The sequence below is a fragment of the Mizuhopecten yessoensis genome, unplaced genomic scaffold (assembly GCF_002113885.1).
Source record: "Mizuhopecten yessoensis strain PY_sf001 unplaced genomic scaffold, ASM211388v2 scaffold3339, whole genome shotgun sequence".
Classification (NCBI taxonomy): domain Eukaryota; kingdom Metazoa; phylum Mollusca; class Bivalvia; order Pectinida; family Pectinidae; genus Mizuhopecten; species Mizuhopecten yessoensis.
Genome location: NW_018404995.1, coordinates 494,124 through 509,107, shown reverse-complemented (window position 1 = coordinate 509,107; position 14,984 = coordinate 494,124). Strand labels below are relative to the sequence as shown.

General features: G+C 36.3%; 1 protein-coding gene across 1 annotated transcript in view; it reads right to left on the bottom strand.

Annotated features, from left to right (window-relative positions):
- Positions 1-397: 397 nt before the first annotated feature.
- The window catches only part of LOC110447380 (4-aminobutyrate aminotransferase, mitochondrial-like), a 35,606-nt gene continuing 21,019 nt past the window's right edge, over positions 398-14,984 (bottom strand). Inside the window, exons 4-14 of the mRNA XM_021493021.1 lie at positions 13,350-13,467; positions 11,576-11,625; positions 9,923-10,003; positions 3,912-4,004; positions 3,544-3,670; positions 3,258-3,406; positions 2,359-2,496; positions 1,652-1,819; positions 1,293-1,439; positions 1,060-1,171; positions 398-736 (exon numbers count right to left, since the gene is read on the bottom strand). Coding sequence (XP_021348696.1) covers positions 612-736; positions 1,060-1,171; positions 1,293-1,439; positions 1,652-1,819; positions 2,359-2,496; positions 3,258-3,406; positions 3,544-3,670; positions 3,912-4,004; positions 9,923-10,003; positions 11,576-11,625; positions 13,350-13,467 — 1,308 coding nt within the window. The 3' untranslated portion in view covers positions 398-611. The remainder of the gene's footprint in view (positions 737-1,059; positions 1,172-1,292; positions 1,440-1,651; positions 1,820-2,358; positions 2,497-3,257; positions 3,407-3,543; positions 3,671-3,911; positions 4,005-9,922; positions 10,004-11,575; positions 11,626-13,349; positions 13,468-14,984) is intronic.

The window sequence follows — 14,984 nt, the reverse complement described above, 5'->3', positions numbered from 1 at the left end:
TTAATTTATTGTAATTGCGCGATTTGAGAGGAAAAATAAATACAAACAAGTGGGTCAGTAAAAAGTATGGGATATTTAATGTATAAATTTTAAAAGTATGTGAACCAAATCACTTCACAATAGGTGTCAGTTCAGGTGTTATACATACGTCATACAACAATGCATACCATCATATGAGGGGAAATCCCAACATTCATATTAACTTTTATCAACACCCTTGTTAAGATATTTATATATATACATGTGTTTTTTTATTGCTTTTTCAACAAAATATTATACATTTTACAACGTTTTAGGATACCGAAACATTAAGATCATCAGAAGATATAGTTAACATAGGGGGAGGGGAACCACCAATTTCAAAATTTCAAAAACAAGTGACGGGTGATATTGATACTGTGTACCGATCTTTTTATGAAAAAAATCAATATATGAAAACTTGAAACATTCTAAATATGAAAGACTAGCTTATTGATGAGATGAAGACTTTTCTTTCTATCTAACACTGTCAACTACAGATAACAAGTGAGTCCTGTGAATGCGAAAGAAATTCATCCTCCCACTCAATAATGATCAATCATGGTCACGTGCGAGTCAATATCGTTAGCTGTTCAAGGCTGAAGCTCGGCTATAACCGAATCGAAGGTGTCTATGAAGATATCCACGTGATTCCTGGACAGGAGCAAAGTTGGCCGAAATCGGATTGAAACACTTCCACACGGGCCGAGGTTAATACCTTAAAAACAGCATGTATTATACAGTTGCACAAAAGTATCAGACATGATATTGTGATTTAAAAAGTTCTACATACAGTACTACGTATGTAAAGTGGTGATACGTATGAATGTACTTTCGAACATCTTGCAGTCATTAAAAAGTTACTACACGCACATGGATAAGAAAGAAATTCAAAAAGTTGCTATTTAATTATGCTTCTGACACTTTCGATCCGTTGAAAACATGCACATCCTTAATTTTGATATACAGGGTCAGGTATACTGGTAAACATTATATCCAGAATTATCACCCTTACCCACAAGTTTATATTGGTATAAATACCTCTTTGTATGAGTTTGTGGAGAATTTTATCCCGTGTGTCTGCGTCCTTAACATCAATGGAGCAAAATGTTCCTATTCCGCGAGCCCTACTGAGTAAACCGGGGTACTTGTTCTGTAACAAAGAGTGTTTGTACATTGAATCAATGCGCCAACATATACATACACAAGTTGCAACATTTGCTCATTAGCAGCTGTCAAAAAGGGTGCATGACTAGACAATAGGAGAGAGGTACCTGCATGTCGTACAACCCGTTGATGAGATAAGATCCAGTATCTTGCACTTGCACCAATAGTCCCTCCTCCTTTATCAGGTTCACCACCTCCTCCAGGAAAATCAACTTTGAAGGGTCACCTAACCATGTGTTAAAGATTCTGTATCCCTGAAATGAGGCAATCTCAGTAATACAGATCATAGACTTGCAAGAATGTGAGTCAAAATTAAAATATCCAAACATTCACGACTTCCAATTTAGACATCGACAAATAATGACCCCTTTTCCTTTTCCACACAAATTCATGTCCATAATACATAGGGAATTGATTTTATTAATCACCTTGCAGACTGATTTGTGTTAAAAAACATATCACCTACCTGTTCAGGTCGTAAGTGATCTTTATAGTAAAATCCACCGGTAAGCATCTTCTTGCTGAAGCACACAATATCTGGCGCATTCTCCAGATCCCAGTGCTCATGAGCCCAGAACTTTCCCGTTGCGCCACATCCGGTTTGTACTTCGTCGATCATCAAAGGGATTTCGCACTATAAGCAAATTTTTTTCCATATTATATATTGAACTACTTCAAGTACAAAATGTATGCTCGTTCTTTAGCTACCAGTCGTTTATACGTTCTAACAATTTCCAATGTACAGATTCGGCCGTCCTTGACCATGTTATACGCTTAACTACAGAAATTATCCCACCCGTCTATGACTTGTTGTCCCATAACGCACAACTATCTCTAGTATACAGGCATGTCTGACCTTCACCTTTGTTTAACGTCGATGCTACCCCATTCGTCATTGTTATCACACTTATCTCCAGTAGATATACTAGCTTTTCCGTCATTCTATCGATCTCTGGTTACAATCACGCTTGTCATTGACCCACATCCTATCTTTAACAGAGCGATAAGGCTGCGCATCACTACTTGACGTAGCGAGGGTTTACTGGGGCATATTTCCTCAATGTTACGCACCCCTATCACAAGTATTTGATTCTACACTGTCCTTGATCTTCCACTTATTTAGCATTTAACATTTAGTATAAATGCTTACAATCCTGTCCTTCACCTACTTACTTCCTTGGCAATGTCCTGTAGACACTGAAAAAAGTAGGGAGTGGCATGGTTGTCCCCTCCCTCCGATTGGATCGGCTCCACAATGATTCCGGCCACAGGACAGTTCCTCTTTTCCCAAGCATGTATACGCTCCTTCACCTGGTGAAAATAAGACAATATTTAGTTTTATGACATATGTTATGAAAGTATTCCAATGCATTGATTTGTATGCTTCTTTCAACACGGCTTGGGCCTAAATATTTACTTTTGGTATTTTATAACTGTAAATACCGTAGACTATTTTTGAGTTTGTCTCACTCAACGAACGAAAGATAAGATTTTAGATAGAATCAATTATCAAGTACATATAAAACAAATAGTCTAGTCTATATAATGAGGGAAGAAGCCTCCAAAGGTCCTGGAATATAAACTCTAACCAGTATAGCTAGTTTGACAGCAAAATACTTGTTACATGGCCCCAAACTTCTCCAAGAACTTGATACGTCATGGAGATACTTCCAAAACCTGTAAACAAAGCATAACATGTAGCAGGATACAGAAAATATCCCGCAAAGCCGTCAGGAAAGGTTACGAAGACAGCATAAATGAATCATCAAAATACCATCATTAAATACTAATCTACCTACACAACTAAACATATTTTGAAAGTCGAATAAAGCAAATTATATAACGTAACTGCAGCATTGAGGACTTAAAACCTTGATATATTGTATGTGTACCAAGTAACGTGAAAGGAATCAGAAGGAGTAGACTCACCTTGGGGAAAGACATTTGAGGCATTAGGGCGAGACGATGTGTCAGAGGTCGGAAGTGCATCATTATGGACCAGAGGTCTTAATTAGGTACCAGAAATGCGAAGTAAGGCAAGAAAGGTTATATTGATTTTAGGTTGAACACACCTCATTTAAACAACGGTCTTCCTCGGCCCGGTTTTCCCGTACGAACTGATCTAAGGGATACTGCAAGGTGGGAAAGCTGGCACAAGGCCAATCCGGCACAGGAAAGTCCAACTTCAGGGCCCACTTGGCATGGGTAACAGCTAGGGCACCTACATGAGCAATGATGTAAAATCTATTTAGACACACTTAGCACGTCAACGGCACACCCGTGTATAAGTACCGTTCATTTTGGCATTTGCTATTTGTTCTGTTAACTGTCGGCTATCGGCTAAATTCAAGAACATACCCATGGTTCTGCCGTGCAAACCATTTTTGAACGATAAGACCGACAGATTTGGACTTCCAGGTGGTTTTCCCTCAAGACACGACTGGAGCTCTTTGATAGAAGGAGGCTTCCCACCTCTCTGGCGGCGCTGAGGGCAACAAGCATATTGATTTTGTAAGCTAAATAATACAAATTATGCATTGCTCGATCACGAGAGAAATGATGAGGTCTTCAAGAGCAATTACTCGTAATCCTTTAAATTGAGATTCATTTCTGATTGATATAAACCGCCTGACTTTATCGTGTGAATGCTACATAGTCGTAAGGTTACATATTCTTTCAATGAACAGAATGAGCAATACCGAACACGTCTGTATTTAAGATATTACCTGGTATGCGATAAACATAGCTTTCTGGCTGTGTTCTACAGAACATGCCCCGCATGCCATGGTCATGACTTGGTTCAGTCCAGGGGGAGCCACCTACAAAACGGAAAGTTCTTCTATTACGACATCACGATGGAGACAAGACAGAAACAAGATGGCGTATTTTTAGACTTCAAGGATGATATGTATAAGCGTACATTATTCTTAATTGCTATTAATTTTCATATCGAACGGGAACGGGTGCACACTTGAGTAGAGAGCATAACACATTAGATATAATTTATCTCGTTGTCCATGAAATGTGCATACATTAAAGACTTCCAGTGTAGGATTTCCCCCCTTTTCATATCCTTGAAAAGAGAAGGGCTTATTTAATTTCCTTATGTGCGCGCCCGGCCGTCAATGATAATCGTCTCTACGGAGTGACTAAACTTCATCTATTGTAACATTTTGGGGTGAATTTGTAATGCACTCTTAAACTATGGGTTTATGTTCCACTTTACAAATCCGGAAAAGAGAGCTTTCTGGCATTTTCCATGGAGGGCCATCAACCTTTCAGCGTCCTGATATATAAAGACGAAGGTTTGCATCACGACTAGCTAAATGTTATCTATGTAAAGATTCATTTGTAACACATTGTGTAACAGACATGTACTCTTTCAATTAAAACAGAAAACTTACAGTTTTCTTTTTCTCCCATTTTCGATTTAATCTGGCATAAATCACCATAGTTATCTTACTAAGGACATATTGCTTAAACCAAATCGCGTTTTTTATAATACATCTAATAGTGAAACTCCTATCTTTATCACCTTGTCAAAATATTTCTTTAATGCTAGTACTGTGACAGCGTTCATTGAGAAATCAACTTGTTAACTAGTACTGTGACAGCGTTTATTGAGAAATCAACTTGTTAACTAGTACTGTGACAGCATTCATTGAGAAATCAACTTGTTAACTGGTACTGTGACAGCGTTCATTGAGAAATGAACTTGTTAACTAGTACTGTGACAGCGTTCATTGAGAAATCAACTTGTTAACTAGTACTGTGACAGCGTTCATTGAGAAATCATCTTGAAATACTGATTAAAAAAACATTGAAAATTATAAACAAAAGAAAGCCTTGGATTATGATCAGGTAATAGTCTGACGTTTGAATTCTCGTCCCATTCCGCCAAGCACTTTTGACGTGCTGTGGCCTCCAATTTCTTTAGAGTCAATTTCCTCGTTTAAAACAAGACAAATGAAACAAGTACAAAAGTTAGACAAGTTAATGATTGTCGTTGAATAGCATCTTTATTTCAGGAATATGAATTTCAGAATATGCAGATATTTTTGTTTTCACTGTCATTGTTATGTTACGGATGAATTATATTTGATAACATTGTGTAATTAAATCAGATACATTTCGAAAATGTTATATAAATTTCTCACTTGTTTTTGAAAGATTTGCTGAAAAATAATCGTCTCTATTTATAGCGAACTTGATCGGACTACTGGGAAATACATTTTCTTATTTAAATGTTTCATGGAATAAGGACATACAAAGGTGTACGTCTAAAGTTTCGTGTTTCATTCGATTCTTTGGTATTAAACATGTTCTGTAATACTTGTAGCTTTCCACGTGTTTATATCGTTTAAGTTGAACAGTATCGCTTCACCTTACTTCCTTTCTGCCGAGGTTATCGGGTACTATTTCTGCCGAGGTTGTCGGGTACTATTTCTGCCGAGGTTATCGGGTACTATTTCTGCCGAGGTTATCGGGTACTATTTCGGCACTTCGAGTAGTTTGGAGCTCAATTTACGTTATTGATGTACATCATAGCAATTAAACAGCATGATATTTGAAAAATGTGTGGCTTCAACATATATCAACATACATTGTCTGATATCAAATTATAATCTGGTCCATTGGTCCCTTAGAAGCGAGTATTTACTAAGGCAGTCAGCGATTTCATAGTGTAAGCATTGTCTTGTGGTGATAGACGCGCTTCAAAAGAACACGGCACCGTTTCCTATTATTTGTTACGTTTGGCAAGATGTTCACCTCAAAGCCAAGTCTAATTTGAGGAAAATTAGAACGTGCTTTTCTTGATACATTATGGAAGGTCATATTTGTTAATAATGGCCTTCATTATAGCTCATATCATGTTAATGTTTACCGATACAATTCGAAAACAAATCTGAACTTCTTTCATGCATCCCGCCTACAGATAACCAAAATCAAATATTCAAATGACATCATTGTTTCTATCAGCACGATGGATTATACTTTATAAATGGCCTACAATCAACATGAATTGATCAACAAAGTGACACTTGACCAAAACGTATGAAACAAGTCAAACTAGTTTTAATGTACCAGTAACTTGTAGTCGAATATGTGTCCCAAAAGAAAAATTGAAAAGGTGTTAAAAGACAAAAATCGATTTAAATGTAATATGCAACACACAAAAACCCGTCTTAATATGCTTTTCAGTAGAATATACACGCTTCTTCACACAAACAATAAATATCAATCTACATCGACACTTAAGGTATGTATAGACTAATAGAACCTATCACTCATGTGTAATGTAGACAGAGATATCTCAACCAGAGGGTGAGATATTTTTTTAGGTTTATCACGAGGCTTTGCACACAGGAGTGATTGATTTTTTTTCTCCCACATTTTCATACCGTAAAAAATACCTTCACTGCGAAGTTGTATTTTTGACCCCAATGCACCGAACTATCATCAATTAAATTCATCAACAATTCTTCCCTTTTCACCATATTTTCCTACGGCAACACATTCGCCCATTTTGAACTGTCGGAATGCTGAGCTTACCATGTTTTATTTACATGTGTATTATACATGTGTTTAAAAAGTGATGATGTAATCGGTTTTGCTAAAAGTGCACAGGGTCACAGGTCATGTTAAAAGAAGTGCGTTGTCTGTGACGTAATAGCGCGTCTCAGCTCTCTTGATCGAGGTAGATCAAGACAGGTTTTTCTCTTACCCTGGACAGATGTATCGGCACTTTTACCGGTGTGAGATTTCCTTGTCTCACACTAGGGTTGAGACAGGGGGATTCCCCTATTCATACTAATGGTATGACTGATACACAATGGGAGAACAGGGTAAGAGAAAAAGAATCATTCACCCCCTTGTGGGTAAGATAAAGGAATCTTAACCCTCGGGGAAAGATTCTGAAGTTGCTAAACACTCGGCAAAGCCTCGTGTTTGGCAACTTAAAAATCTTTCCCCTTGGGTTGAAATTCCCCTATCTCACCCCAAAGGGGGTGAGAGATTCTATTAATCTTTTCCCTACCAAAAACAGGAATGTACCTGTGAAGTGTGGGAGAAAATATCTGTCATTATGAAAGCCGTCGGTCCGTTGCACTTGATAAAAACAGGATGGATTTTCTCCCATTCTGATGAACTGTAAGCACTCCCCCTTATTTATAACTATGGGAATCGACAACGGAACAGCTGTTGGGTGGACCATTCAAAGATGCATAGATGTCAAAACATGTCACATTATTTTCAAATTTGGCTCCCGAATGTTGGAAACATTGCAGCTGCAATAACATCTACCAGGGCAACTGACACTGACTGCTTGTATATAATTAACCTTTTGGACTTCCATTTTTTCACTCGATTCATTTCCTTTCATGACGGGACATTAATTTTATTATATATGATAGTGTATATAGAAATTCTGGCTTCTCTTCATGTGTATAATTATTATAACTTCGAAAGAAACTTTTCATTGAAGAAAAATATTACTATTTCAACTTTTTTTAAGATGACGAACAAAACTTATTGTACACTGTAACCACCGCCCCCTTAATGAGTATTCTCATAGGTATTTTCATGTTCCATGTTTTGATTAGACTCGTCGTTAATAAAATGGAAAACAACATAAAATATTTAACTTTTCTTTTATTTGAATTCAGTGTATGTTCTGTTATATTTTATCCTCCCTTCAGATTTACAACAACTTGATTCATTTTGTTGTATAGAGTATCTGAGAACAATTTACACATACGCTGCATTTAAAAATATCAGTACCCATTTTAAACTCTTCTCTGGACCTGTAAAATAATAGAGAATATATTGTTAGTATGCTCAAACTTAAATACTAAAAAAGCGTAGGTGATTTACAATCAGAAATAAAATAAAAAAAGTTTTTACATTTTGTTGAATTCCATCACAACCGACATCAATATAAATATTATCTTATTTGGATGATTCCAATACAAAGGTACTTCTTTACATATACTGACACTTCACACTTGGCATAATAATATTCTACAAATGGACACATATATTCATTCTCCATCAAAATAAAACATCACAAATATATGAAAGTAAAATGGTATGGCGAATTATTTGCGACAGTAAACTTGCGATACATCGTCGAGGTTTTGTACCGGCGACCTCACAAACGTAAGTTTTTGCCATGTACAGTATCAAGCCTTAACTTAAGACTAATTTGGTTCCAATTTGATAGCAAATAGACAAATGTGATGGCTAATTACATATATATCTAAACAGATTGGCCGAAAAGATATGTAATTCCTGACTGTTGAAAGAAACTGTGTATATTTGAAGGCGCATGCAACTAAAAACACAAACACATTTTCTATTATAAGAATCTATAGGCAAAAAGTGTTCCAAAATATCCCTGCTGTATTGTCATTCACATAGCCGTTATATTTATGGCGGATCTACATTTGTTTGACAGCAGAGATGAAAGTGACATTTGTGGTTAAAATAAACATCGTCTGGTTCACACATTTTGTTAATTTTCATCCATCGCCACAACAACACGCAAGTTATTCGAATTTCTATTTAAAATAGTAAAAGTTGGAGCCAACTCACCTCCACCATTAAACAATCCAATTTTCAGTCCACAGCACATCCATACCATGGAGTCGTACTGAAATGACTTTGCATAAAAGGGTGTCATCGAAAGTGTCACGTTGCCGAGATTATGAGGTAGATTCTTATTTCGGAAAAACCTTTCCATTTGCGGGCTTTTGGAGCTTTCGGTATAAGAAAAATATCGGTTATAGAGTGTGCTCGTGCAACGGTAGGACCTAAACGGAAGAAGACATTACTGGACGGTCCTGGGGAAGAACGTTTTCGGTCATTAGAGCATCAATGGAAAAAGGAAGTCACGGTGATAATGGCTTATCCATGTCTTCAATGTGGACATTGTGCTACCGTAAATACTATAATGATGTTTATAATACTAGACATATAGGATCTAACATGAGTTTCCATTTCATGTGATATTTATGAAACGAGTCTAAGAACTTTTCTGTTTAGCGAGCCTCTGGTGAGCTAAATTAAATACTTGGTGACGAGTTTCATAGTTTTCATATGAAATGAAAACGAGTGTTAGATCCTTTTTATCACATAATCATGATTTGTGGCATTTATTCGTATAAAACGACAGTTTTCATGCAACCTTGAAATGTAAATAGCCGCCATTTTGACTCCAATACGTAATTCTGAGACGTCATGTACTTGTCCTAGGCGCGACGTCACAATTGAATAAATTGAAACTTACAACCACTCACAGGGCTTACAGGTCATATTACATGGGTTAATACGCAAAATAATATATGCATGAGTATATTCACTGGGTACCACAGTACATTGTGTGATAAAAGCGTTTTGCTATGGAAAACACAAGAAAAATCTTCTAAAATAGAACTTTAGGGGAGGAAGTATTTCCAAGAGGAAAACTCTCGCCGTTGATACGCAGTTAAAATGTAACTTTGAAAAAGACATATGAGAGTGGAAAGAACCTGCAATATTACGGGGCATTTCTGCTAGTACAAAGTGTAAGCAATGAATGGGGGTAGGCGGTACAGACAGGAATAAATAAATAAAGAGCACGATGTTTCATGCAAAAGGATGCATTCCATTGGAAGTATGAAAACACAGGAAGTTTCACGTGATCTATCGGGATAAGCACATTACCTAGAAAATTATCAAACTGAAAAATGAACATTACCGAAAGAAGAGCATTCTTTAGTCTCGAGCTCAAGTCACTCGGTGGGTACACCCCAAGGGCCGGGCGGTTGACGAATGTAGCCTGTGAAATAGAATATATCATAAGTCAGCCATTATATTAAATGCATTCCTGTGAACAAACCCATCTAAAATAGATTGCAGACATCCTAGGCCTTTCTCAAACAAACAAGGTTTCAGGAAGACGAAGATCCCAACAGGTACCAACCGACATTATTAAATGTTTGTGTGAGATATATAATTCTGTAATACATATATATATAATTATGTTAATAAAAAAAAACCTGATAAGTACAAGATATATAATGGTTTCCCGTTGCAAACAATTTACATTTTGTATTCAACGGGAAAAGTTGTTTGGAAATACTTTCAACGACGAAAAGTTACGAAATAGAAAAGGAGGAATCGATAGCTTAATCTATATTGCCATATTGAAATGACGTCACGCTTGAAGGATGCAAGTCATATTTGAATGGACTACTCAACATAATTTTACAATGCGGTACGATTTGCTTCAAAAGATAATATCAACAATGCTATTAAGTAAATACCGTCATGTAAAAAACGAACAGTTAAATATGTTGGCTGTAAGCAGGTAGGAAAATGAAATGAGAGTAAAACAGTCACTGTTACAAACACACAGGGACGACTAAACCTATCGGCATTTCTTTCTCATAAAACACTAAGGGACCAACAGTTATCAAAACACTTTTATATTAAACAGACACAGACGGCCGTAAATTGCTCCATAATACTATTTCGAACATTTGAAGAGACGGTTAATATTAACTATCTCAGCAGTAATCATTGTATGTATCCCAAACAAATGAGGGAAATACTTCTGACTTCTTATATTATAGGAATTTAAACGTGGATTTTTTGTCACCATAATCATATTATCAATAAGAATAACAAAATCTTTATCATCATGGAAGTATATTAGTTTTAACTGTGCTAGTTCATCCTTCTGGAGTTATATTCTATTTTGCAATATTTTGCAACAAGATATTAGACATAATCATTTTAGGTAGACATTTGGATCATTGTGACTGAACTATATGCACTAATGCACCTTTTGATAAACAAAGAAAAACGCACGTTTAACTGATAAGCTACCAAATGACCTGATTAAACATTGACCGAATTTTTTAAAATTTGTAAGTTGCTCTGATTGGACAGCGTACCAAACCTACTCATGGTCAATACACACGCGACACAATAGATACATAAACAGTGTCTCTGTTCATCAGATTGAGTTACAAGCTCAGTAGCGTAAAAGTTCTGACATTTGACAAGCTGAAATATTCAACAATTGCGAATAAACACTATAAATATATAGCTTGTAAGCACTGCCGTCGTTCTTGACAGCGTTTCATAGTTATTACCGCCAACATCAGTCTTTAACCTGTGTTACAAACAACTATACAATACATGCTGAAGCTTCGAAAACAGTAGTCGCTACAATGTTACACAACATCGGAAGCCGATGTTAACAACATTATCGTTGATTTTGTCTGGCTACATAAAACTAGAATGTCTACTGCATGTGTATGACAGCTTAGTACTTATATCAGTTTATAAGTTATCAATGTATACATGTTCACCCTTCACGTGTAGGACTGTGTGTAACACATACCCGATTTTCTTTCTTCATCAGGGCATCAAGCAATCTCGGATGGTTGTACCCTACAACAAATGAAACAAATGTTACCATATATTTACATCTCTGCCAAGCATGTCTATATGGCAACAGTCGAAACCGTTCACGTCTCTTTGATGTAATTATGACAACCGTTGATATCTAACACGTCTCTCTGATGTAACTATGACAACAGTCGATATCTAACACGTCTCTTTGATGTAACTATGACAACAGTCGATATCTTACACGTCTGTATGATGTAACTATGGCAACAGTCGATATCTTACACATTTCTTTGATGTAACTTTGACAACAGTCGATATATAAAACGACTCTTTGATGTAACTATGACAACAGTCGATATCTAACACGTCTCTTTTATGTAACTGTGACAACAGTCGATAGCATGCACGTCTCTTTGATGTAACTATGACAACAGTCGAAATATAACACGTCTCTTTGATGTAACTATGACAACAGTCTATATCTAACACGTCTCTTTGATGTAACTATGACAACAGTCGATATCTAACATGTCTCTTTGATGTAACTATGACAACAGTCGATATCTAACACGCCTCTTTGATGTAACTATGACAACAGTCGATATCTAAAACGCCTCTTTGATGTAACTATGATAACAGTCGATATCTAACACGTCTCTCTGATGTAACTATGACAACAGTCGATATCTTACATGTTTCTTTGATGTAACTATGACAACAGTCGATATCTAAAACGACTCTTTGATGTAACTATGACAACAGTCGATATCTAACACGTCTTTTTGATGTAACTATGATAACAGTCGATATCTAACACGTCTCTATGATGTAACTATGACAACAGTCGATATGTTCGTGTTTCTTTGATGTAACTATGACAACAGTCGATATCTAAAACGACTCTTTGATGTAACTATGACAACAGTTGATATCTAACACGTCTCTTTGATGTAACTATGACAACAGTCGATATTTTGCACGCCTCTTTGAAGTAACTATGACAACAGTCGATATCTTACACGTCTGTATGATGTAACTATGACAATAGTCGATATATAACACGTCTCCTTGATGTAACTATGACAACAGTCGGTATCTAACACGTCTCTTTGATGTAACTATGACAACAGTCGATATTTTGCACGTCTCTTTGATGTAACTATGACAACCGTCGATAGCATACACGTCTCTTTGATGTAACTATGACAATAGTCGATATATAACACGTCTATTTAATGTAACTATGCCAACAGTCGAAATATAACACGTCTCTTTGATGTAACTATGACACCAGTCGATATCTAAAACGTAAGATAGGTAAATACTTTTATACGATGATTTTAATGCAATTTTAGCAGATACATAATGTACATTGGTTTGTCTTGCTTTGCTTTTCATTCCCAATACTCAGTGTTGCACCTATATTAGATATTTAAAGTTAGATATTACTCCTCAAATTTGTTGAAACATTTTGTTTTCATCAATTTCTTTATTCCAGAGGAGGTGATAAGACATTGTCACCCTGTTATGATATTGCTTTGACCCATTTATTTATATGGTTTTTTTATTGACTACTGGACTTTCACGCCTGTAGCGGGATGTCCAATTCTACATGTTAGGTCTTCGTTCTAATTTCCCTCTGTTTGGATACATCAAAGGTGTAATAAGTAAGTCTATATACTTATTACTGACTTCTCGTCACATATTGATAGTGTCATAAGTGAACAAATCCTACAGGTAATACTTGGGCCTGACATATGTACCTATAGGAACGGAGGCGATCTGAGTATACAGGTCAAGTATCACATTCCCGTCCACGTCGGTTAGGTAATTTCCCTGACTTCGCTCATAGTCCACAAAAAAATGCACTGCTTTCGTGTTCTGCAACAAACGAAAAACACAATGTATAACCTGTCGTCCCTCCCTATAGTGTTTACCCTATGATATACGATGCTACTTTGTCTGAAGGACAAAATCTACCATCTAATTTATAAACTGCACATTTTCGCATTTTCAGCCTCTAATTCTGTTACAACCCGTCATATTTAACCATATCGGACCATTGTGAATACAATACCAATAACATATCAATATCAACAACCCAATGCCCTGATATGAGACCAGTTCGAGATCTGGTACAGGTACAATGTATTACAATATATGACCAATACAAACTTTATGTTAAACTATCACACCAATCCATAGCAGAATATCAGTTAAATTCGATACTTAAACTATCTGTATCAAGCCGATATAAATATAATATCACGTTTTTAGACCAATATATGGCAGAATATAATTTGATTCAATACTGTTGACATCTCCATTCCAACATAACCCTTATGTCAAATTATCAAAACTCTGCACCGTATCTTACTGCATGCTGGCATAATAGGCGACTTATATGAGCTCCCTGCAGAATAAGTTTTGTTGTTGTGGTTTCTGCTGAGGGAACGTAAATTCATCTGCTGGCCTCATGGCACCACTTTGCCTTTCTGTTTGTCTCCCTAAACACCCATCTTCGTATGACCTTAGTTGTTGTGACAATGTCTCCCTAAACACCCATCTTCGTAGGACCTTAGTTGTTGTGGCAATGTCTCCCTAAACACCCATCTTCGTATGACTTTAGTTGTTGCAATGATGCAATGACGTTACACCCCAAACAGATAAACTACCAGGTCAACATAATTGTAATTTCACACTATAAGACTATCCAAACCTAATGTCCAATTAGCAAACCAGACCAAACTTAATGTCACACTTTAAACAAGCAACCCGATCTGTATATAATCTCACATTATCGGACCCCATACACATAATGTGACAATATCAGACCAATCTTAACCTAATGCCACATTCATTGACATGAGCTTTATTTTACATTGCTGCAATTCAATGATTATGTTTTCGTATTTTTGGGGAAACAAAGGGATAATTAGTTGTTTTTTTAATTCTACCGCAGCAGGATTTTATCTCAAAAGACATTAAACAAATGTATTTCATGAGATGATGGCCTGGTGACTTACTAGCGGCGTCCACTGAAGAAAGAAGTCCAAATGCATATGATTATCGTCAGTGACCAACTTTCGTATTTCGAAGGTTACTTGTATTATTTACCGGCCAACCACATAACACGACTTTTTTTTATATCAATCACAGTATTCTGTTTGTTTGCTGAACACAATTTTAAAGAAGAAATGTTAATGTTTTCAAATACTTCCTGGGTACCAATAAACGCCATTCTCCAGTACAGATTTGGTTGTCTGCAATAACTTCCACATAGCTTTATCAGTCCGAAAAACTGGATATACATTTATTGATATCTATCAGCTGGTGGTTTCTTTACATAGTGTATCTTATAATTTCTGTAGAATTTAAGTCAGCATTTTCATCTGAAT